The sequence below is a fragment of the Squalius cephalus genome (genome assembly GCF_949319135.1).
Source record: "Squalius cephalus genome assembly, chromosome: 24".
NCBI classification, from domain to species: Eukaryota; Metazoa; Chordata; class Actinopteri; order Cypriniformes; family Leuciscidae; genus Squalius; species Squalius cephalus.
The window spans coordinates 11012157-11037480 of record NC_137145.1 but is presented as its reverse complement, the minus strand read 5'-3'; the positions used below and the strand labels follow the sequence as shown (position 1 = coordinate 11037480).

Below are 25324 nucleotides of genomic sequence, written 5' to 3'. Positions count from 1 at the left end.
AGATTTAATAGAGGATTTTAACTGTGACAAGATGATTGACAGGACAGTTTACGTGACAGGATGCACGCGACAGATCCGTCCGATAAAGATGACGAAGTAGCCTAGTATGTCCCAAAGCTTGCCTACTTTTTTGCTACACATTCAAAAGTAAATACCTTTTCTTCAATGGTAAATAAAGGTAAATACCTTTAGGTCTATCCAATTGCGCCCAGAGGCATTTGAGCGACGTCCGTTGGTGACGCCCCTTTGGAAATGAGTTATTAATGAAGCTTTGCCAGACCATAACTCAGTTACTACTGAGAATGGTCTGGTTTTAACCAGGCTATAGTTTAACTTGATGTACTAAAAAATGTAAACTAAAATGAAATAAAAAATAACTAATGGAAATTACAAAATTAACAAAATTTTAATTACATTTGAAAACTGAAAAAAAAGAAAATATAAATATAAAAAATTATTCAAAATATGAATAAAAACTATAATAGGATCTCAATGATACTAAAATAACACTGATTGTTTGTGAAAACTGCCACAAAGTTGACATTTTAATTTCTCTGTTGTTGACTCTTCTCCTTCTGTACTTTAGATGCTTAAGGACCATGCCCTCAACATGCTTACTGAAGCCGTTCAGGATGGTGGACAGGCCATGCGGGATCCCGTAGGGGGCAGCGTTGAGTTCCACTTCGTGCCCATCCTGAAGCTAATCAGCACCCTGCTCATAATGGGCGTGTTTGATGACAACGACGTTAAGCACATCCTGAAGCTGATCGAACCATCCGTCTTCAGTGATGGAGAGAGCCAGGCTGAAGAACTGGAGGCCGCCAAAATTTTAGATGCTAAACAACTGGTCAGCAAAGAGGAAGGAATAGAGATAAAAGAGAAAGCGGAACAAATAGAAAATAAAAATGAGGGAGAGCTATTGGATGAAGGCATGGGAGAGGATGAGGAAGAAGATCTTGAGGAGGATGAGCTTGAACCTGAGGAGGAAGAGGAATATGAGCAGGCGGGAAAAGAAGGGAAGGAGGACGAACATGCTGTGGAAAAAGCAGACAGAGAGAAAGCAACAGATGGAGAAGCTGAGAAAGAAACTGATGCAGCTGAGGCAGAAGTGAAGGAAGAGGAGGATGTGGGAGAGGGACTGCTGCACATGAAGCTTCCTGAGTCTGTTAAACTTCAGGTGAAGTACTGCTGATTAAAAGTATTGGATTTTTGTCTCGCTTTTTTACTTTTTGTCTCACTTTTTGTCTTCCTCATCCTTAGATGTGTACTCTCCTGCAATATTTCTGTGACTGTGAGCTGCGTCACAGAGTGGAAGCCATCATCGCTTTCTCAGACAGGTTTGTCAACCAGGTGCAGACCAATCAGAGACAGCGATATAATGAGCTCATGCAGGCCTTTACGATGAGTGCTGCAGAAACAGCCCGCAAGACTCGTGAATTCCGGTCCCCTCCACAGGAGCAGGTACTGTACAGCCACTATACATGTGTATATATGTGTGTGTGTGTGTGTGTATATATATATATATATATATATATATATACACACACACACACACACATATATATATATATATATATATATATATACACACACACACACATATATACACATGTGTGTGTGTATATATATATATATATACTTTTTTGTAAGAAAAAGCTAAAATTGTATAAACTCTGTATATTCAGGTGAACATGTTGATGAACTTTAAGAATTGTCCAGAGGATGAAGATAGCCCCGTTCCTGAGGATGTCCGGAATGGCCTGGTGACATTTCACCATGATCTTTTGGGTCATTGTGGTCAGTTTAACCATGCAAATGGAAATTTTTTCAAAGAACATACTGTCACTGTGTAATACGAAGACCAGTATCATTACAGTCCATGTTTATTCCTGTTAGCATGTCACTCCTGTTTCCATATGCATTTTTTTCTACCTTAGCAAGACTAGGTACATCTTAGGATTCACTGTTCTCAAACATAATGTAAGGAATCATATGGATTCTCCTTCTCTGTCATAGGTGTGCATATTGAAGAGGAGGAGCAAGAAGAGGTGGTGGACACCTCTCTCCGTGGGCGCCTCTTGAGACTGGTGGAGAAAGTTAGGAGCTTACGCAAGAAGCCAGAGGCAGAGCCTGAACCTGAAGAAGACAAAAAACCCAGTAAAAGATTTAGTTTTTTACTTCATTTTAGACTTCCGTGTCCCATCTTGTTTTCCCCTACCATAATTACATCAACATCTGCTCTTGTGTCACAGGTACTCTGCAGGAGTTGATCTCTCACACCATGATCCACTGGGCTCAGGAGTCTTTCATTCAGAACCCTGAGCTGGTGCGGCTCATGTTCAGTCTGCTACACCGGCAGTATGATGCCCTGGGTGAGCTGATCCGAGCGTTGCCCAAAGCCTACACTATCAATGCTGTGTCTGTGCAAGACACAATGGAGCTACTGGAGTGTCTGGGGCAGATCCGATCCCTGCTCATTGTTCAAATGGGGCCAGAAGAGGAGAGGCTGATGATCCAAAGTATTGGGTGAGTGCATGATCGTACTCATAAAAAGTCCTTTAACTTCAAATGCTACCAATAATTGTAACTGCAATAGATACAGTTTGAGAAATTTCCACCACCCTAGAGTTGCAACCACCCTCTGTTTCTCTTTCAGAAATATTATGAGCAACAGGGTATTCTACCAGCACCCCAACCTGATGAGAGCTCTGGGAATGCATGAGACAGTCATGGAGGTTATGGTGAACGTACTTGGAGGTGGCGATTCAAAGGTACACAGTTTATATTTTTAACACATTTTTATGCAATGTTCAAACATTTGAAGAATCAATTGGTTTGAAAGATTTAATTTGATTTGCATTTGCTCTGGGCAGGAGATCAGATTCCCTCGAATGGTGACCAACTGCTGTCGTTTCCTGTGTTATTTCTGTCGTATCAGCAGACAGAATCAGCGTTCAATGTTTGATCATCTGGGCTACCTCCTGCAGAACAGTGGGATTGGGCTGGGTAAAGTCTGATTCTTAAAGAAACCCACTTTCCTTTTTAATAACTTTTCATCTCTAGAATGTACATTTATATTTAGCCTAGTTCAAATTAAATTAAATTAAAACTCTGCTGTATTAAGTGCTGTATCAATCAACCAGTGATCACTGTTTCAGGAATGCGTGGCTCTACTCCTCTTGATGTTGCTGCTGCATCCTGTATCGATAACAATGAACTTGCTCTGGCTCTCCAAGAGCAAGACTTGGAGATGGTGCGTCATCCTAAAGTACAGATGGAAATCTTTGTGACCAGTTTTTTTGGCTCCTACAAAAATCTGTTTGTCTCTCTGTTTGTGCAGGTGGTGAAGTACTTGGCTGGTTGTGGCCTGCAGAGCTGCCCCATGCTCTTATCAAAAGGTTACCCTGATATTGGGTGGAATCCATGTGGAGGAGAGAAGTATCTGGATTTCCTGCGCTTTGCTGTATTTGTTAATGGTTTGTATTTATGATGCGATTTTGATTGTGTCTAGCTGGACAAAGGAAAGTATACAGTATTATATATAAAATGTAGTTTGTTAGTGTGCGAATTGCGAAGTGCAAATAATGTTGACATGACAAAAATAAAACAAAATAAATAATAAAAAAATATAAAATTAAATTAAAAGTTTTGTATAATGTTCTGCTTTCAGGAGAGAGCGTGGAGGAGAATGCTAATGTGGTGGTTCGGCTGCTGATCAGGAGGCCTGAGTGTTTTGGTCCTGCACTGAGAGGAGAAGGGGGCAATGGTCTGCTTGCTGCCATTGAAGAGGCCATTAAGATCTCAGAAGATCCTGCAAGAGATGGACCCACTGTTAAAAAAGACAGACGCTTCCCAATGTAAGGGCAAAGCATCTCTGTACTAGATTAGTCTGGTATATTAAAGTAATTTTATCCCGATCAGTGTTTCCACCATTTTCCACCAGTTTCACATATCCACCATTACCACCACCCACACAGAACAACCTGCGCACGCACTAACATTTTCACACACGGAAGCACCTTGTGCGAAGTGAATAGTATAGAGGGGAAATAACATGTTAACTCAATTGTCACTGTTTGGTTTTACAGTGGTATGTAGAGAGGTTTTTGAGTGTTTCTTGTTCATGATGTGTCAGGTTTGGAGGTGAGGAGCAGCATGAGGAGAACAGAGTTCACCTGGGAAATGCCATCATGTCCTTTTACTCAGCTCTTATTGATTTGCTGGGTCGCTGTGCTCCTGAAATGCACGTAAGTGTGTTTGTACTCTATGAAACTGCTTGAGTGGTGCTCAATGAGATCTGACTTGATTGAACATCTCACACTTCCTGTCTGTTTGTATAGTTGATCCAGGCTGGTAAAGGTGAGGCTTTGAGAATCAGGGCCATTCTTAGGTCTCTTGTGCCCATTGAAGATCTTGTTGGTGTGATCAGCTTGCCAGTCCAGATACCTGCTTTTGGAAAAGGTAGCAAGTAAAGAGTTTGTAGATGGAAGCTTGAATCCTTACTTTTCTCACACTTCCTATCTTACTACGCTCATTAAATTTCAGATAACAGCATCATTGAACCAAAGATGTCTGCTAGTTTCGTGCCTGATCATAAAGCACCAATGGTCCTGTTCCTGGATAGAGTTTATGGCATCGACAACCAGGACTTCCTGTTGCATGTACTAGAAGTGGGCTTCCTGCCTGACATGAGAGCAGCAGCTTCCTTAGACACAGTAAGATGTCTGCTGTATCATTCTTCACTAACAAAAATGCTGTCTGTGTCCGCATTCAAATGATGGTGCTCACATGGAAATTGCGGGTTCAAGTCTTGCTTTCATCGTTTCCTTTTCTCTTTACATAACTATCTGCAGTTCCGTCACAATTACTATCCTGTTCTTTCTCTAAGGCTGCGTTCAGCACTACAGAAATGGCCCTTGCTCTGAACCGTTACCTGTGCTCCGCTGTTCTGCCTCTCATCACTAAATGTGCTCCTTTGTTCGCCGGGACGGACCACCGCGCCATCATGATCGACTCTATGCTTCACACCATCTACAGGCTGTCCCGAGGACGCTCTCTTACCAAAGCTCAGAGAGATGTTATCGAGGAATGTCTCATGTCTTTGTGCAGGTACTTGTGTGCAGTGTTGGGTGTAATTCATTACTAAGCAATAAATTACTGTAATTTAATTACTTTTCCCTTTAAAAAGTAAAGCAATTAGTACAGTATTCTAATTACACTTGTTGAAGATGTAATTGGTAGCTATTAATTAATTTATTTTTTAGAGTAACCTACCCAAAACTAATTGTGCACTACAACAAATGCCAATAAAACAAATATGCATTCAAAATTCATTTTGGGGTTGCTTATTGTTTTACAGGTACCTGCGTCCTTCCATGCTTCAGCACCTCCTCAGGCGGCTGGTATTTGATGTGCCGATTCTGAATGAGTATGCTAAAATGCCCCTTAAGGTATGGGATTATTTCATTACACGTCAATACAATGAATTTAAGCTGGTTGCTATAGTCATCTCATCTGTTTGTCATTATTTTACAGCTGCTTACTAATCATTATGAGCGTTGTTGGAAATATTATTGTTTGCCCAATGGCTGGGCTAACTTTGGCGTATCATCAGAGGAAGAGCTTCATCTCACTCGTAAACTCTTCTGGGGAATTTTTGAATCTCTGGCTCACAAGGTGGGAATATGCCATCTATTTCTGAGCTGTTTGAGAGAGTATTAGTGTTATTCTGTCCCCAAAATGCATTCAAATTACAGAATAACATAATAAATAGCTTTTTAATTTGTGTCCACCAACAGAAATTTGATGCAGAGCTATTCAAAATTGCCATGCCTTGCATATGTGCGATCGCTGGAGCAATTCCTCCCGATTATGTGGACGCCAGCTACTCCTCCAAAACAGAGAAAAAGGCTTCTGTTGATGCTGAGGGCAACTTTGACCCCAAACCTGTTGATACCACTAAGTACATTTAATTATTCTTTTTAGTGAGATTTATCAAATTGACAAAAAGTCAAATATTTGATTAATTATGCTGTTGTGATTCTCTCTTTTTTATAGCACTATCATTCCTGAGAAGTTGGATGGTTTCATCAACAGATATGCAGAATACACACATGACAGATGGGCTTTTGAAAAGGTATATATTATTCTATCTATCGATCTATCTATCGATCTATCGATCTATCGATCGATCGATCGATCGTTTTGCTAGGTGGCTGGTAGTGTGTTATTTATCTATTTGTATAAGAGTTTTACCAGTGCCTTTTAATCCACCAGATCCAAAACAACTGGACTTTTGGTGAGGTGTTGGATGAAAATGCCAAGACTCATCCCATGCTCAGGCCTTACAAAACATTCTCTGAAAAGGTAACAGACATCATATATTACATTTTCACTCTCTCAGACTCCATAGTGCTATTTGGTTATTTGTAAGTGTATCATATCATATGTTTTAATGTAATAATATTTGCATTAGGATAAAGAAATCTACCGCTGGCCTATTAAAGAGTCCATGAAAGCCATGATTGCCTGGGAGTGGACATTGGACAAAGCCAGAGATGGAGATGACGAGAAAACAGAGAAGACAGCACGCAAGATCTCACAGACTGCACAGGTAAGCGAGGATAGAGATAATAAAGGATAGAGTGGAAAATATTGAGATACAAACCAAATGCTGCTGTATCTAAAACTCTAAATTAAGTTTTGTGACTTTTGTTTCACATATTAAACAACAAATTGCATATATTACTGATACTCTAAATATGAGTATGATATCATAATTCACAAATGCAGAGTTTTTACAATTTCTTTTCCTAGGCAACCTATGACCCCAGTCATGGCTACAGCCCTCAGCCCATTGACATCTCAGGCATGACACTGTCCAGAGAGCTACAGGTACACAATGATTGAAAGAAAGACAGCACAACCCCAATTAGTTCAACATCACCAATTCAATACAATTGAAAGCACCATGGCTAACAGCACACTGCGTTTTCTAGTCCATGGCAGAGCAGCTTGCAGAAAACTACCATAACACCTGGGGCCGCAAGAAGAAAATGGAGTTACAATCAAAAGGTTAGCCTCTCTCCAATGTCTGACCAATAAACAGCCTTTTTTAAATGATTTTTCTGCAGCTCATTTTAGTTTTTCAACATCTCTCTTTATGTGTTTGTACTTAGGTGGAGGGACACACCCTTTGCTTGTGCCTTATGACACACTGACAGCTAAAGAAAAGGCACGAGATAGAGAGAAAGCATATGAGCTACTCAAGTTTCTGCAGCTCCATGGATATGCTGTGACAAGGTACAGGAGTCATTGAAACCCATATATATACTCCAAAATAATGTAATTGCTATAATTGTGTTTGTCTAAAATCTGTGTTGTAAATTGCTATAATTGTGATTGTCTAAAATGTCCAGGGGGCTCAAAGATATGGAAAGTGACATTTCATCTATTGAGAAGCGTTTTACGTATGGCTTCCTACAGAAGCTGCTAAAGTGGATGGACATTGCCCAGGAGTTCATTGCACATCTTGGTAAAACTGCATTCATTTGTGTTGCATGAATTTGTGGATGAACTGAGATTAACTACATTTTCTGTGACATTTGTGTTTACAGAGGCAGTTGTGAGCAGTGGCCGTGTGGAAAAGTCGCCGCACGAACAAGAGATTAAGTTCTTTGCCAAGGTGGTCTATACTCCCAAGAAATCTTTTAGCATTTAACGTTTGATCAGGACTGTAAATAATGTGTGTGAAATATTTCTGTCCTCCTCAGATTCTTCTGCCTTTGATAAATCAGTATTTTAAAAACCACTGCCTCTACTTCCTGTCCACGCCGGCCAAAATCCTGGGCAGTGGCGGACACGCCTCAAACAAGGAAAAAGAGATGATTGCAAGGTAACAACACACAGACACTTAAACAGTCTGATATGATGTTAATGTCAAATACAAGATTCTTTCACATTACATTTTTTACAACTTTTTATTTCACCCTGTTCCTCTTGCTGCTTTCTTTTCCCTCTTTCTCTCACGTTCATTCTTATGTTTGTTTGATTTCCTTTAATTTGGTATCAGTATCTTCTGTAAGATGTCTGCCCTGGTGCGACACAGAGTGTTTCTCTTTGGTAAGATGTACTCTGCTGTCCTCCATTACTTTTCCTTTCCGTTTCCTTATTACTTTTATTTCGAGTGTTTTACCTTTCTTTTGTGTATTCTCTCCAATAACTCGGTAGAGCATCTAATGTGCTTTACCTCAGTGTTTATGGTTTTAAAAAAAGCTGAATATCTATCCTTGATGTAATACCATCTGTTTGTGACATATAGGTACGGATGCACCTGCTATTGTCAACTGCCTTCATATCCTTGCACGCTCACTTGATGCCAGGTAAGTCATTAAAATGAATTGTCAATCAGAATAGAGACCAGTAGCACAACAGTTGTATGTTGTATCTCAAATGTGTCAAACTCTACTCTTGGAGGGCCAGAGTGTAGCTCCAACTAGTTTCATAACACCTGCCTGGAAGTTTATAGTAATCCTAAAGACCTTGGCTGTGTCCGAAATCACCCCCATACCCTTAATTAGGGCACTATTTGAGGGGACAGCCATTTTTGTGGTGTCCAAAACCATAGTGGATGTAATCAAGTGCACTCATTCAATCCCACGATGCATGCACCGCAATACCAAGTGTACAACCAATGTACACTCAACAGCTAGAGAATACCCACAATGCACTGTGAGAGCCGAAGATGGCACCTGCAGCTGAATCATCAATTCATCGATTTTCCAAACCACTGGTCCTATGTTGCTACAGCGTAATATCATACAGGTATAAATTCCTTTTTAATCAATTATTATTTTGTTTAATTAAGGTTTATACATGTTAGTTTCCATGGCCGAATTCAAGATAAATGTTTTCATTTCTGCTGGAGCTGCCAGTTTGCTTAGTTTCAAATGATTATTAAACAGCAAGCACAAACTATGCTAAAGCGGCAGCCCTTCCAGCGCACTCAGTTTCCTAATTCCGTCACTCGTTTTCATTCACTCCTTCAAGTGGACTATATTAGTGGAGTAATGTAGGGAATAGTGAATGAGGGTATAGGGGCTGATTTCAAACACAGCTCTTGAATAGCTGGCTCAGGTGTGTTTAATTAGGATTGGAACTAAACTCTGCTGGACAGTGGCCCTCCAGGAACTGAGTCTGACACCTCTGTTTTGTAAAAAATTGTAAAATTTCTCTGACTTTAACAGAACTGTGATGAAATCCGGGCCTGAGATCGTAAAAGCAGGGCTGCGTTCGTTCTTTGAGAGTGCAGCTGATGACATTGAAAAGATGGTGGAAAACCTCAAACTTGGCAAAGTGTCCAAAGGCAATCAGGTGCAACTTTAGTAATGCTAATATCACAAGGTGTTTATTTCCTGCATTATTTTTGCACGGCACGAGTCCATCTGTGTCTTTTGTCTCTCAGCCGGTGAAAGGCGTGTCTCAGAATATTAACTACACCACAACAGCTCTGCTCCCTGTCCTCACTTCGCTGTTTGACCACATCGCTCAGCACCAATTTGGAGATGATGTTATGTGTAAGGACCTTTTTTGAAAACTAAATTATCATATGTTCATTTTAAAATGAATATATAGTAGTTAAATTAATGTGCGTCTCTCTGTCTTGCCTCTGTTAGTGGATGATTTGCAGATGTCATGCTACCGAATCATGTGTAGCATCTACTCTCTTGGTACAGTAAAAACACCTCATGCAGAGAGGTTTGTATTTGCGTGTGTATGTGTGTATAAATGTATGTGACAGTGTGGTTGGGTTTTTTATATTTTTCCTTTTTATGTGCATTAGGCATAGACCAGCCCTTGGAGAATGTCTTGCTCATCTTGCTGCAGCCATGCCTGTGGCCTACCTGGAGCCCAATCTTAATGAGTATAATGCGTTTTCAGTCTACACTACCAAGACACCCAGAGAAAGAGCTAGTAAGTCATCTCTTTTCAGCTACACTTCCATTCAATAAAATACATTTATAATGTTACAAACATTTTCTATTTCAAATAAATGCTGTTCTTTTAAACTTTCCATTCCTTAAAGAATCCTGAAAATATGATCATGGTTTCCACAAAAATATTAAGCAGTGCAACTGTTTTCAACATTGATAATGATAGGAAATGTCTCTTGAGCACCAAATTAGCATATTAGAATGATTTCTGAAGAATCATGTGACACTGAAGACTGGAGTAATGATGCTGAAACTTCAGCTTTGCCATCACAGGAATAAATTATATTGTATGCTTTGGTGAAAATAAGAAACTTGCTCAAAAACATTAAAATATCTTACAGAGACCAAACTTTTGAAAGGTACTATATATAAATCTGTTTATGTATTTGTATCTGATTTTTATTATTCCATTTTTTCCTTCTATCTACAGTCCTGGGCCTTCCAAACCATGTCCAAGAGCTGTGTTTGGACATTCCTGAGCTAGACATATTATTGAAAGAGATTGGAGACCTGGCTGAATCAGGGGCTCGCTACACTGAAATGCCGCATGTGATCGAGGTCACCCTGCCCATGCTGTGTAACTACCTACCACGCTGGTGGGAGAGGGGAGTGGAGAACTTTCCCGATTTGGAGGGTAAGCTTTGTACAGATGTCACCTCCGATCACCTCAACCAGCTCCTGGGAAGTATCATGAAAATTGTGGTCAACAACTTGGGAATTGACGAAGCTTCCTGGATGAAGAGGCTTGCGGGTACGAGAAGTTGTTATTCTCAAGTCTGGGCTTGTATTTTGCACTGAACCTGATCTTCAACATAATATCCTTGTTCCGATCCAGTGTTCTCCCAGCCCATTGTGAGCCGAGCCAAACCAGAGATGCTCAAATCCCATTTCATTCCCACCATGGAGAAGCTGAAGAAGCGAACGTCTAAAGTAGTGGCTGAGGAAGAGCACCTGCGTATGGAGGGGAAATCTGAGGGGGATGAGGAGGAAGGAACTATTAGAGATGAATTTGCAGTTCTCTGTAGAGACCTGTATGCTCTTTACCCTCTTCTCATCCGCTATGTGGATAACAACAGGTATTTTGTGGTTCCTTCATAAGTTATTTTAATAGCATCGTTTTTAGTTGTCTTGACATTTTAAATGTCACATGGGTTTTAGAGCAAGATGGCTGACATGTCGTGACCCAGATGCCGAGGAACTGTTCCGCATGGTGGGCGAGGTCTTCATCTTCTGGTCCAAATCTCATGTAAGAGACAAATGTCTATTTGAATGAAACAAAGAAAAACATACAGTATCAGTAGTCATGATAAACACATTCATTGAAGCCACAGCATATGACATTTGAACACAACAACAAACAATTCTATGTACCTAGCTTCTCTTCTCATTCTCTCGGTTTTATCTATATGCAGAATTTCAAGCGAGAGGAGCAAAACTTTGTGGTGATGAATGAAATCAACAATATGTCCTTCCTCACTGCTGACAGTAAGAGCAAGATGAGCAAGGTGAGGCCCTACTGTCAATAAATGGGAAATAGACTTTCATATTTGATCATTTATTTCTTATTATTTGATTATCACGTGATCTGAGTAGTTTTTCTGTTCTGCAAATTCACATATATAATTTATATATTGGTATTTTTTATATTTACATTATAGATTAGGTTTGTTTTTTTTGTAGAGGGGGGAGGGGGGTATTTGATTAAAAAAAATCTAACTTAAGCATTGTGTTGTCAATAGCCTTATTTTAGAATTATTTATATACCATTATAATATTTTGAAGTAGATTTTTTTTTTAATCAGTTTGCATTTTAATTTTAGTTTACATTCTAGTAATTTAAAAAAAATGTACATTTAATTTATTTTGATTTCAGTTTTTCAAATTTTTTCATCTAATATTTATATTTTATTTAAACTTTATCAGTTAGTTTTAGTTAACAATATTAACTCTGATTTTCAGTCCGTTTTTTTCTTCTCAAAACAAAAACTTAAAATTGTTAATAAACCAACAGCCAATGGTTGATTTGGCATCAAGCCCCACATCAAAAGGTAAAGTGTGCAGTGCTTTCATGCTTTTTCATGAAGACGTTGAGTTTATTCTTGCTGCCACAAAACGCCAGTGATTACTGGTATTATGTGCAAGTGCTTTTCGGGTGCGTTTTACAGGATTTAGGTGACAGTGTTAATGGTGTTCTCTCTCTGACTGTGCCCTGTCCTCTTTTTCTCATCTGGATGCTGGTGGTTTTCTAGACCGGGGACTCTGAGGTTAGCTTCTCTGTCTGCACGACTGCTGTGCTACCGCATGGCACCTCACATCTAGGGGGGGAGGCATTTCATCAACTCCCTCGACACACTGGCACTCATAACTGTGACTTCACAGCTGTTTGACAAGACTAGTGTCTATAGGAATAACACTCTTTTTTTTTTTTTTTTTACATGTTTCATGTGTAGATGGGCATCATGATAAAAAGCATAATAGTGTTTTTTCCCCTAAAATGGTGTCTCTAGTGCTCTTTATGGATCAGATTTTTGAGGGATACACAGCTTAAAATGGGAATTTAGGAAAATATAATAACACAATGTAAATAATCATGTTAAATGGGTATATTCTGAGCACTCTCAGTCTCAAGAAAAATCCCATCCCCATGGACACAAGGGCCACAAGGGCGCCTGTCGTCCTGCCAGTGTGTGAGGGGGGGAGTCTGAATCGAGGCGTTTGATGAAAGAACTCTTTGTAGAGTCAGGCTCATGGCACTTGATTCCATGTCCGTCGCAGAGGGTCCGAGCCCCTGGAGGCCTGTGCCATCACCCTGTACAGCGGTTTGCATCTGTTGGACTGTAGTTCGGATGGGGATCTTCATACATCTCTTATCTTCCTTTTCTTTTTGTATAACGGCTGCAGGTTGGGGTCAATTTTTTTAATCTGTTCAGGAAGTCAACTGAGACTCAGAAATTTGCAGAAATTCACACATCAAACTATTCAAACTGTACTTCAGTTCATTTCCTAAACTGGATTCATGTGATGGAATTTGACCTCAATTAATTTATATTTCATCATCCTCCTTGACAAAGGGGGGGCATTTAGAGTCCATCCTCTAATGTGTGCCTACTTAATCCCACCTTAACTGGAATTGTTTCTGTACTTATATCCAATGGCTTACACATCCATGATGTTCCATTTTTGTCTCCCCATCCACCCCTTTTAGCCCACGACCCCTGATGCAATCAAAAACAAATGATTGAGGTGGGATTGTGGAAAAGGGAATTACACTTACATACTTTAGGACTAACGTAACCTGTAAAACTTGGCTTTAATTGTTAGTTGCATTAACACCGTGGTCCACAGCTGAAACAACCACAACATAATACATTGATTCTTTTATTCTGACCAGGGTTGAAGACAATATCAGATACCCAAGACCCAAATCCAGACCACTAACGGAGCCATTAAGACCCAGACCAAGACGTGTCGGTCCAAGCTATGAGACCCACACCAAGGCCATGTTTATTTGATTCTGGGTGGTCTTAACCATATAAATCCTACTGTATCATATTTGATACACAAATTTCTAAGGCCTCTAAATTATCTATGTGATCAAAACTTTGCTGAAAAACCTGTTGTACTCAATTTACTACATGGCTTCCATTGTCTTATTGATAGTTTATACTTTTTAAAAGCCTTTAAGTAAAACGTCCCCCTTCACATTGTGTACACGTGTTTTGCTAAGAAATCTTTAGATATTTTTATAAAGTAAATGTAATAATAACTATACATTGTTAGTAATACTTCAAGATGAACACTTACTGGACTGAAGTAACTTCACTTTTGATTATCCATAGATCATTATTTATAAAAGTCATGTTAATATGTGAGTATCAAATATGATGCATCAGACTTTTGAGGAATGTTTATTATCTCTCAATCATCATTGTGTTGCATTGCATTATGTTTTGCTCCCTATGATGAAAAATTACAGAGCTTTGATCATAAAACTAAGCATTTAAAAAAGTATAAACTATCAATCAAACAACAGAGGGCATGAAGTAGATTGTGTACAACAGGTTTTTCAGCATCTTGCTAAGACATGTTATTGGAAGATGTATAGTAACAACAGATAATTTAATGCATTTTATACAAGTAGTCTAATATACTGTTATAAAGATTTAAATTCATTACAAGCTATCAGAATTTCATCTTACTTTTTGGCCATATAAATCAAATTGAGGTGTTTCTTGTCCTCCCCAAGTTAGTCCTCATATTCTCACTATATCATAGTATATAAGCCATAAAAAGCCTGCCCTGATGCATAAAATATGATTCACAACGACTTTACAAGGTTAAGACCAAGACCACAGGGTCAGTACACCAAATTAGATTGACATACTATATTCTTTCACCCACAGTGGTTCTCATTCATGAAGCATGAGCAGAATGATTTTTGTCTAAAACATACAATTTATTTTGTTCATGTTTTCTAAATGAGACCCAATGTCTGAAACTCTGAAAGTGCTGGATTGGAGGGGCTAATTGGTGCAAACAGGACATGTGTGATCAAGCGTACTGAAATGATTGCCTCTGTGGGTTGAGTTTCTTAACTTTGGCAACCCAAAATGAGTCAAAAGCGATTAAATCCCCTTTAGTTTTATAATTAACGCCACTGAATGAGTTTTACAGTGTTTTTTTAGTTCCTCTTCCTCTTCCCCCTGAGTCTGAGCTTGTTATGACCGTGCATGTCCTTGCAGACCTTTTCAATGCATGGAGTGTATTAAGCTGCACTGACACGTTATAGTACCAGCCCATCTATAGTGCCTGCTTTTATTATGTGTCTACGCTAAGATGACGTTTGTTGAATGAATTTCCCCCTTTTTAATGTTGTCACCTCTGTTAAGATTAGAATTGAGATTTTAGCTTCAGACCATATATGCCTTGTCTTCCCCACTAAGCCCCAATGTTGTTGTCTATTCTGATGAAAAGCAACCCTGAACATTTACCCTCCCTTCCCTCTTAATCACCCTATTAATCAGAATGACTCCTTTCCAAGGACTGTTCTCTAAAGAAGTCCTAACTTAAAGATAAAACCTAATGACTGAAATAATGTCTTCAAGTAAGGATGGATTGTTTTGTTTAGCAGTCTATGTCCTTGTTAGGGAACAGGAAGCTTTGTATTTTGCTCAATGAAATGAATGTAAAATCTTGAGTTGGACTTCCATTTTTTTGGTCAACAGACTTTGTTAGCACATCATTCAATATGAAAATCTTTTCATAAGATGCCATAAGGTCTCACTGAAAGTTATTTCATGATGTCTATATCAGTTGTCATGCTTTGAATGTTGCTTTCATCTCAGGCTGGTGGCTCGGATGTGGAGCGTACCAAGAAAAAGAGACGTGGAGATCGATACTCTGTTCAAACGTCCCTCATTGTAGCATCCCTGAAGAAAATGCTTCCCATTGGACTTAACATGTGCTCTCCTGCAGACCAGGAGCTCATTAACCTGGCCAAGACACGCTATTCTTTGGTAGTGTGATCACCGTATATCTGTCTGTCTCCCTATCTATCTCACAAGCCTAGATGTTGTTATAAAGTTTCACTTAGGTTGGTCAGCAAAAAAGGTAAACTCAGCCAGTCTGTTGTGTTGTTGACCCATAGAAAGACACAGATGAGGAGGTGAGAGAGTTCTTGCAAAATAACCTGCACCTCCAGGGCAAGGTAAGTGTATGTCTGCATGTTTGTGTTGGTGTTGATGTTAAAGTGTTTTTGCAGGAATCCGAATGCTATCTCTCTCTTCTCAGGTCGATAACCCGTCTATGCGCTGGCAGATGGCACTGTATAAGGAAATGGCAGGAAAGGCAGAAGATGCAGATGCTCCAGAGAAAGTGGTGAAGCGGGTTCAGGAGGTCTCTGCGGTCCTCTACCACATTGAAGTGGTGAGTTTGAATTTAAAGGTTTGAAAATCCTAGTGCAACTCAAATAAATCACATTTTGATGACCACTCACCCACACTGCCACTATACTTCAGTATCCCAGTCAAATTCGCCAGTTTGTTGCCTGAACAGCAATACATTAATAATAGCCAAATTTAAATGCGGTTTAAAATCAGATAAAAAAATAAATAAAAATGTATGTTCTTGCAGTGTAGTTGTTTTTTCTCTTCTTAGACTTATGTCTTTTTTTCCATCTTCAGACAGAGCATCCTTTCAAGTCCAAAAAAATGGTTTGGCACAAACTGCTGTCGAAGCAACGACGTAGAGCGGTGGTGGCCTGTTTCAGGATGACTCCCCTTTACAACTTGCCCAGGTAAGACAAAACACTATCATATGAGAGTCAGTCGGTCTGTTTCATAGAATAAAATGATGAGAAAGGGGGTAACAGGATTGGAGACAGATAAATGTTTACCATCTCTCTTTCAGCCATAGAGCATCTAACATGTTCCTAGATGGGTACAAGCGGAACTGGATCCACACCGAAGGATATTCCTTTGAGGACAGAATGATTGATGACCTGTCTGTATGTGCTCACACATGCATTTTAACAATTTTTTGTGATGTAATCCACATGATATAGTTTTTGTTCTCACCGATGTAGAAAGCAATGGAGGAGGAAGAAGAGGAGGAAGAGGAAAAGGAGACAAAGCCAGACCCTCTTCATCAGCTCATCCTTCATTTTAGTCGCACTGCCCTCACTGAGAAGAGGTGAGATCCCGTCACACTACTTGTTAGTGAATGACACAATTGGCTCCTGGTGCAAAAAGAGATGATCACTTGGCCTAACCAGTGACTGTTATACAGACAGCTCTAGCTATTCACGTTGTTCACATGGTTTTTGTCAATGTAATGTAATCACCTATTACAAAATAAAAGCAATATATAAGTACTGGATAATGTCAGTCTGAATATACAAAAAATTATATATATATAATGATATACAATTATCATTTCAAACAATGAAGACCTTTTTACATCTGTGGTTGTCTTTGAATCATTGTTATTTATCTCCTTGTCCCTGCTTCTGCTCTGTCACAGTAAATTGGATATAGATTACTTATACATGGCATACGCTGATATCATGGCTAAGGTGAGACCTTTTTGTCTTATGGTAAACCGTTAGCACCAAATGTATACATATTACTTTATAGGCCCTCACACTATGTAATATTCTTTGTTCATCTCTGTTGAATTTAGAGTTGCCACATCGGTGAAGAGGATGAGGGGGGAGAGGAGGAGGAGGAGGGTGGAGAGGAGGAGATGCCCTTTGAGGTGCGACAGACAGAGATGGTAGGGGGAGTCCGGGGGCTGGGGACGGGGAAGACACAGAAGCGGTAGAGTGACATCCAAACCAACCACTGTATCATCCATCCATCCATTCATTCACATCGCATCTTATGTTTCTCTGACTGGCCTGTGCTCTCTGATCTATCTCTGTCTCTCCATCTGACTCATTATTAATGTATTAATAACATCATCACACTGCAGCATCTTTAAAACATTTTTAAAGGTGTTTTTTTATTTTACAGTTGACATAGCTTTGAGCCACCAACTAAACACAAATGCATAAAAAATTACCTGAATACATTTACTTGACAAATATGTTACATATGAAAAAGACTCATATTTGGACTCATTTTACAGTTTGTACCACAACATCATTATTATTAAGTGTTTAGTAGTTTGGGCTTAAGGAAATGTTTTTTATTCTTTTTGTTGTACCATTCAGTTATGAACATACAAGGGTGAATTTCATAAAGAAATCAAAATCAACAAAATAGGAGTTATATATTATACAATTATAATTTTTTGTGATTTATATTATTTTAGTTTATACATTATATTATTGTTGACTTCAGAGAGATTTCAGTGTGAAATTTCACCTGTTGCAGCTTTAAAAGTTCCAAAAGAAACTATATCCTAATGGTTGCTTTTTAATGATATGTTGGATGATTTATTGTTTTCTTGCCGTGAGCTTTATGGGTGAGGTGTCAAGTGAACATGCATTTTACTAATATATGGTGTTTCACAGTTTGAGTAATCACTAAAGATGGCTTATGTCATATTTATGCTTTCTATTCTATTTCTTACCTTAATTTACTTTAACTCATTCACACTAATTATGTGAAAATTACTAATTAATGTTTTCCCCCCATACTGACATAGTATACTGACACACAGACTACAGTTAAAGCCAGAGCAGTCTCCTAGTCTACACACACTCACAGAGGAACAAACACACAGGAACACCTATGATGAAGTGGATTGTATGCGCCATACACATACACACTCAGGCTGAGCGTTTATGTAAAGACATGGTAAGAAGAAATGCACACACTTTTGGGTGTTTAGGCCAGGCTTACATGGGAGGGGGGTGGCATGGGTGGGGTGGGAGGTTTGGGAGGGGGGTATATTATGCATGCAGTCATTTTTTAATTATAAATTTTATGATTCAGTTCATTTTTTGAAAAGCAAGCTTCTGTAAGTAAGCCAGCTTTTGTATTTGCTTTCAAAATTTTCACTTTGCACTACCTTTTATTTTTGTAATAAAAAGCTTGCTTTTATTATCATTTCAATGATAACATTATGGAATTGTATTTGTTAAAATATCTACAATTTAAAATAATTGCATTTATTTCAAAATAAGTTGTATGATGTTTGGTAACGTGGGCTAAGGGTTATGTATATTTTGTTTATCGTTCACTTCCCAACAGGAGACAGAGCTGTAGATGAGTAACACCTGTATGGCTCTTTGTTTCTCTGTGAGATGCAAAGCCATCAGGAGAGTTTACTGTAGTCCAACGTTTGCTCTGATAGACAAACGTGGGAAATTAGTATGACTATCCCATAACTAATGATGGTGGGGTTGATTGAGAGCATGCTAAATGAACATGAGTGAAAGAGAACAGAGTTTTTTAATATAAAAAGAATAATCAGCGGGGCCCAAATCTTTTATAAATGTGAAGCACTCACAATCACAATCTCAATCTCAACTCACAATCTCGCCTTAACACTATTATAATCGCATTTTAACTAAAATATATCCAGTTTGTTTTATAAAATATTTAGACATATATGCGAGAATGCCGTTAGACCAGATGTCTATGTTTTACAAGTTTTCAGTTAAGGTGAGAACACGTTAGCAAAATTTGTGAACAAAAAAGATCCTTTGTCAATTATCAATAGTGTAGTCATGTATGAAGCACAGCTCACACAGAAATAGAGTGCAACAGTTGGGTTCCAAAAGTAAAAAGGTTTATAACTTAAATCAATTTCCATATAGAGAAATTGATTTTTACCTTATAAACCTTTAAAGCCATACTGTGAGTTACGAGACTTCTGTTGATGTTGTTAGCCTACATTATTGCAACTTAGTTTTAAACAACCATGTTTAACAGCAGAATTTGTGGTGAAAAACGACATGCAAATGGCGTAATCTTGATCATACATCTTAAACTATCGACAATAGACAATCAACCTTTTTTGTCCACAAACTTCCACTAATGAGACCGCAACCACGGCTCACTGACGTTTTTCCTACAACGACAGTGCTCATTGTTTTGAGTTGATGATGACAATAAATTTACATGCTCACTGCTGTCCTTTGTCGTCTTCACAGAAATACCAGTTTCTAAATTTAGAAATACCCACTGACATCATTTTCTTTACACAACACATGAAACTGCAAGTTACTTTAATTGTCACTCTACATATCATTGTCTGACGCCCACGGACATAATGAACAACATTTTCATAACAGGATCTTGAAAAGCACACAAATAAGACTTTTGAATGACAAGTAGCACCTGATCAAGATTGAAAAATAATCATTGTCGCTTATAAAGAAAGATGATTTTACTTTTATGGTTAGTTATGGTTTCTGTAGTTCAATTGCTGTAGTGGAGCAGTGAGATTGAGCAGAAAGAATGGTTTATGAGAAATAGGACACATTAAAGGCTTTCAGGTAGTTCATTTTTCCATGTTTAACCCTACAGGAAAAAGAGATGGAAAAGCAAAGACTCCTCTACCAGCAGGCCCGTCTACACAACCGAGGGGCTGCTGAGATGGTCCTACAGATGATTAGTGCCTGCAAGGGTACATGGTCACCCTTACACACACACAAACACTATTGGATCTTTTCAAGTCTTTTTTTTTTAAGCTTGAACTTTCCATTTATTGTTCTACATGCCATCCTAAAAACACTTTTTTTTTTTTTTGTACAGGTGAGACAGGGTGCATGGTCTCTTCCACCTTAAAACTTGGTATTTCTATTCTAAATGGTGGTAACTGCGAGGTCCAACAGGTTAGTAATGAGTCTGCATGGAGACAAGACAGTGAATTAGACCCTGCACTAATGCTCAGCTGTAACAGGATTGACTATTTGCTTGCAGAAAATGCTGGACTATCTGAAAGACAAGAAAGATGTGGGTTTCTTCCTCAGTGTCCAGGCTCTAATGCAGACCTGCAGGTATATTTTAACTGGAGGCTGTTGTCATCTCACATTCACACACTAGTTAATAGATTCATTAAATCAGTGTTTGGGCATCTTTTGCAGTGTTTTGGACCTGAATGCTTTTGAGAGGCAGAATAAAGCAGAGGGTCTAGGTATGGTGTCAGAGGAGGGAACAAGTAAGTAACGTTAATAATCTTGAATCTTTTTTTCATCAAGATAAATACAAATAAATGGTCAAAAGGAAGATTTTAGTTCAATACAGAAAGCTGTGAAGATCATAGTCCTATCAAATGTAATTTGCAAGTATAGAGTAACTATATAACAATCCATAAACATGTAGACAGTCTTGCCAAAATTACATATGGCATCCAAATATTCAATCATCCATCTGTAATAATACATGTTTGGTCATTCTAACATGGAAATGCTCTTCATTTTTGTTGACAAAATTTATCAGTTGAATAAATTAATTGTAATCATATTGTCATATACTCCATTTGTCTCCAGATGTAATAATCTAGTCTAATATGATGTCAATAAACGCAGATTATGAAATTGGCCATAATTAATTCCCTTTTCACTCCATGTCGTCTGTTTGCCCTCAACTCACCATCCCTCTTTTTCCACGACTATACTTTTGTCCTCCATCTCTTTTCATTCCTCCTTTCCTTCACGGGCCTCAGACATGAAGCTAGAACGGGGTAAATAATGCCTCTGTCCCTCTTCTTTTCATTTCTTTCTTCCTGTCACTCTTCTCTGTCCCTTTATATCTTTGAAATCAGTTTTGTTTGAAACTTAGCTTTTTTGGTTTTTGAAGAATATATATACGTTTAAGTGTATATATATGAATCTTATCACTCAAGGATTTGTAAAAACAACTGTCAGTCACATCACAAGTACAGATCACAGAAGGTGTATCTGACTTATTCATTCACACTGACAGAATGTGACTGAAGTGTTTTTCTTTCTTCCCTTGAGTGTTGAAACAGATCTACTGTAACTCTAGAACTCTGCATTGTGTCTAATCTATCAATTAAATGATACAATAAATATATGCTGCATTTTAGTTATTCAGTGTGACAGACAAAAATGTTTTTATTCATAATGTTGGTTTTTGCATTAATGAACTTTCCTTTCGTGTATTTATAAGCATTAGTTTTGTTTCTATCGAAAAGGGTCTTAACCTTCATATGACCACACTAAAATTCTTAAATTGAGTGTTTTATTCTTAACAAATACATATAACTTAAACTTACCAAATCAAGCCATTGATTATGAATTGAGCCAAATCTAACTCTGTCTTGGCTTCACAATTTGCACCTAACATTACCCTATATGCTCTCCTATATTTACCCCTGCCATGAGGTCATATTTAATCCAATAATCAATCATTCATAATTGCTCACATCAAAACGGTAGTCTATGTTAGTGGACAGCAGTTTAGCATTGCAATTTAACATTTTGTGAATTTTATATGCAACAAAATTATCAAAGGAGCTATTTGTAAACATATCATTCCATGCTGAAGGCTTTGACTGACTGTGATTTTTATGAATTTTGCTTTATGTAATGACCTCCTCCTTCCCTCCCCAAACACAGCTGAGGTTTAGGATTGCAGTAGGTCTGTCCCGCATGCTAAAGTACCATCTATGTTAGGGCTTCATGTTGTAATTAATCCCCCTTTGTTTTTGAACCACAGTTTATGTGATTGTATATCAGTGTTCTTGTATCTGTTTCATATAGGTACATTATTGTGTATGTGTATAGTTAGTTAATGTATATGTGTCGTGTTATTTGGGTAAAGTAATTCTGTGATGTGACTCATTTTGTTGCTATAGTTCAGTCGGAGTTAAAGAACTAGTGATTATGCAAAAGGCTGTGTCTCATTCTACTCCCTAGTTCATAAGGAAGTGAATCAGTTAAATTGTGCCATGACTAAGATCTTTTTGGTATCATTTATTATATCTTTTTTGCCCATTGTTATTATATCTGTTAAAAATTACAGCACCATTATGAAATATTAGTTTGTCCTCCATTTCTGATGATTTTACAGGACATCAGTGAATATAGTGAGCAACTCATGCTTACGAGCTTTATTGGTGCTTACTGGGATTTTTCAGTGCACCTTGGTCCGTGTACTTAATACTGAACTGGGCAGTGGATTGAAACACTCCTAAAAAAAACTAAATTTCCTGCTTATCTCTTGCAGAAAAGGACAAAAATATTGCAGTTTGCACTAACATCATAACATGAGAGATTTGAGGCAGTTTGCTTTCTCTAAGCTGTTTAATCTCACTTTCTTCCACTTACGGTCTTTCTCTTCTCAGTTCTAATCAGACTGCTCCTACACTAAACCTGTGATGAATGTCATAAAGACAGATTCACCTTTATGTGATGTATTCCCACACATTTCCCTCCTTCGTCTAGGTGAGAAGGTGATGGCTGATGATGAGTTCACTTGTGACCTCTTCCGCTTTCTACAGCTCCTCTGTGAGGGTCACAATAATGGTGGGTGGGTCCTGAATCTGCACATAAATTTTACCGCAGTGAATATGAAAATTTGTACTGTGATTTATTGCAATTTGTGCCCCACAACCATTTTAAAAAAAAGAGTTGATTCTGTCTTTTTACACCATCATTGTTTCAAACCTGTATCTTGTGATTTTTTTTTTTTATCTCTTTAAAACTGAATTTAAAGAGCCAAGTTTCAAGGGTTTTGGAAATGTAATGTCTGTCTGTAGTACAGATTGTGTGTTTAACCATCTGTGAGTTTACTTCACTTTAGACTTCCAGAATTACCTCAGAACACAGACAGGCAGCACCACCACCATCAATGTCATTATCTGCACAGTGGATTACCTGCTTAGACTACAGGTGAGGTCATTTTACCCTGGAAAACCCGATAAAATGTTGCTTATATTTGGATTTCAGCACACATATTGCTTTGTGGGCATTTATTTTCTCTCTCCAGGAGTCTATCAGTGATTTCTACTGGTATTACTCAGGAAAAGACATCATAGATGAACCAGGCAAGAGAAACTTCTCTAAAGCTATGGCTGTGGCCAAACAGGTGTTCAACAGCCTTACCGAGTATATCCAGGTGCAGTTTATTTTTTGATCATTGACATTTTTATTCCATTTATTTACTATATTAATAATTTACCTCTACATGTAGCTGCACAAACCCTTTTGTGATTGCATAAGCTGAATAGTCTCCTTAACAGAATCTACTTGCTGTGATTCTCCGTACATTAATTTCCCCTAAAATCATACACTTAATTCACATATAGGTGCCATATATTTAGGTTATCCTTCTGTTTCAGGGTCCCTGCACAGGCAACCAGCAGTCCCTGGCCCACAGTCGCCTGTGGGATGCTGTGGTGGGCTTTCTGCATGTGTTTGCCCATATGATGATGAAACTGGCTCAGGTAACCTATCTAAAATAGATTTTTCTGTTATGTAAAAATTGTTTGTGTTCATTCTCTCTGAATGCATTAGATCACATAGCTGAAACATTCATGTACATGAAGTTGGCTTAGTGTTTTTTGTACGAGTAATTTCTCAACTTAATATACGAGTAGTTTTTGTAGAGTATTTTAGCATCTTGTATGGAGCATAAAACGACAGTGCACAGTTTCCCTGTCTTGTCAGTGGATATGCACACTTTTACCAGTAGCAAATATATTTAATTTCTACTAAAATGGCTTATTTATTATTTTAGTGGCTAATAGAAAATGCATGAAAATTAAACTATAGTAGTTACTCATGTAGAACTGTTCTTAATGATTATATTACATGCTAATGTTAAGAACATGTTACATTCCTTTTTCAATTTTAAACAATAATGTGTTGGAATGTAATATTGTTTTTGCTCTCAATGCTTTACTGATTAATTAAACTGTTTTTCACACGCCGTATACAGGGAAGAGTATGTATCACTCTATTTATCTATTGAAGTGATTGTATTTGAGTTTTCCCCCTTCATGTTCCAGATTCCCAAATCCAGGTTGTTTGAACCCAAGAATATAAATTTTGAAGTATTCCAAATACTTTTTATTTCTGTATATTTTAGCTTAAGTATTTAACATTTTAGACACAAAATCTAGTTTTTTTTTTTGTTGTTGTTCATTTAACATGATAAATTCACTTAAAATAAATAAATAAAAATCTAAAGTATGCAAAAAAGTGCGTCAAACAGCCTGAGAAAATGGATGGAAGGCAGTTAACATTACCCAAAAGAACCATGTGTTTTCAGCTTTACATGATTTTTTATTAAAAAAGTGTTTTGCCCATTCTATAATTCTACCTTTAGTGTGCTGATTGATTTTAGTTTTTATGATTTTCATGATTTCTTGTATGTATAGAGTGTTTCTAATAATTATTAACCCCTGTTATTGTTGCTGCATGCAATAACCTGCATTTAAATGTTGCAGAAATTTACATTATCCTCAGCCAATCTGATAAGGTAAAGTTTCTTTTAAAGATGCAACTGTAGTTATTTTTTGGCCATACCCTTAAAGTTAAACCCTTACAAATAATGAAGACCTTATGGCTAAAACAATTGTTTACATTTGTTGTTGTTGTTGTTGTTGTTGTTGTTTATTTTGTTTAAAACATTATTCAAAAATGTTACATTTTATGTTCCTTTAGTTTTACAAATTAGACATTTTTATAAAATTTGTTCATTTAGATATTGAACAAGGTATTGGCATGTATTATATGTTATTGTGCTGCTAGTATGTCAATTCTGTTTTCTTCTAGGATTCCAGTCAGATTGGTCTCCTGAAGGAATTGTTGGACCTTCAGAAAGATATGGTGGTCATGCTACTGTCTTTGTTGGAGGGTATGAAGACAATCTTGCATTTATTTTCATCAATTTCACATTATTCAGTCTAGA

The 25324-nt window shown here is 37.9% G+C and overlaps 1 protein-coding gene across 4 annotated transcripts in view; it reads left to right on the top strand.

Annotated features, from left to right (window-relative positions):
- The window catches only part of LOC307152945 (ryanodine receptor 1-like), a 48587-nt gene that overhangs the window by 17190 nt on the left and 6073 nt on the right, over positions 1-25324 (top strand). Inside the window, exons 37-91 of one of the 4 annotated variants that reach the window (XM_079861951.1) lie at positions 587-1177; positions 1261-1461; positions 1686-1797; positions 2017-2157; positions 2253-2526; positions 2657-2771; positions 2874-3006; positions 3159-3253; positions 3341-3476; positions 3671-3857; positions 4136-4247; positions 4341-4461; positions 4546-4715; positions 4889-5109; positions 5360-5450; positions 5536-5676; positions 5799-5962; positions 6058-6136; positions 6277-6366; positions 6476-6613; positions 6817-6894; positions 6999-7074; positions 7179-7302; positions 7419-7534; positions 7617-7684; positions 7773-7894; positions 8072-8121; positions 8321-8381; positions 9246-9372; positions 9464-9575; positions 9675-9756; positions 9842-9972; positions 10423-10743; positions 10828-11068; positions 11151-11238; positions 11405-11497; positions 12242-12256; positions 15338-15508; positions 15640-15699; positions 15783-15917; positions 16175-16287; positions 16401-16497; positions 16576-16682; positions 17013-17064; positions 17172-17246; positions 19970-20069; positions 20198-20277; positions 20366-20442; positions 20530-20603; positions 21111-21128; positions 22855-22935; positions 23213-23301; positions 23399-23527; positions 23751-23855; positions 25189-25270. In XM_079861951.1, the coding sequence (XP_079718077.1) occupies positions 587-1177; positions 1261-1461; positions 1686-1797; positions 2017-2157; positions 2253-2526; positions 2657-2771; positions 2874-3006; positions 3159-3253; positions 3341-3476; positions 3671-3857; positions 4136-4247; positions 4341-4461; positions 4546-4715; positions 4889-5109; positions 5360-5450; positions 5536-5676; positions 5799-5962; positions 6058-6136; positions 6277-6366; positions 6476-6613; positions 6817-6894; positions 6999-7074; positions 7179-7302; positions 7419-7534; positions 7617-7684; positions 7773-7894; positions 8072-8121; positions 8321-8381; positions 9246-9372; positions 9464-9575; positions 9675-9756; positions 9842-9972; positions 10423-10743; positions 10828-11068; positions 11151-11238; positions 11405-11497; positions 12242-12256; positions 15338-15508; positions 15640-15699; positions 15783-15917; positions 16175-16287; positions 16401-16497; positions 16576-16682; positions 17013-17064; positions 17172-17246; positions 19970-20069; positions 20198-20277; positions 20366-20442; positions 20530-20603; positions 21111-21128; positions 22855-22935; positions 23213-23301; positions 23399-23527; positions 23751-23855; positions 25189-25270 (6862 nt within the window). Of the gene's footprint in view, positions 1-586; positions 1178-1260; positions 1462-1685; positions 1798-2016; positions 2158-2252; positions 2527-2656; positions 2772-2873; positions 3007-3158; positions 3254-3340; positions 3477-3670; positions 3858-4135; positions 4248-4340; positions 4462-4545; positions 4716-4888; positions 5110-5359; positions 5451-5535; positions 5677-5798; positions 5963-6057; positions 6137-6276; positions 6367-6475; positions 6614-6816; positions 6895-6998; positions 7075-7178; positions 7303-7418; positions 7535-7616; positions 7685-7772; positions 7895-8071; positions 8122-8320; positions 8382-9245; positions 9373-9463; positions 9576-9674; positions 9757-9841; positions 9973-10422; positions 10744-10827; positions 11069-11150; positions 11239-11404; positions 11498-12241; positions 12257-15337; positions 15509-15639; positions 15700-15782; positions 15918-16174; positions 16288-16400; positions 16498-16575; positions 16683-17012; positions 17065-17171; positions 17265-19969; positions 20070-20197; positions 20278-20365; positions 20443-20529; positions 20604-21110; positions 21129-22854; positions 22936-23212; positions 23302-23398; positions 23528-23750; positions 23856-25188; positions 25271-25324 lie in introns of all 4 variants that reach the window. The other 3 variants (XM_079861949.1, XM_079861952.1, XM_079861950.1) reach the window with 3 other exon arrangements.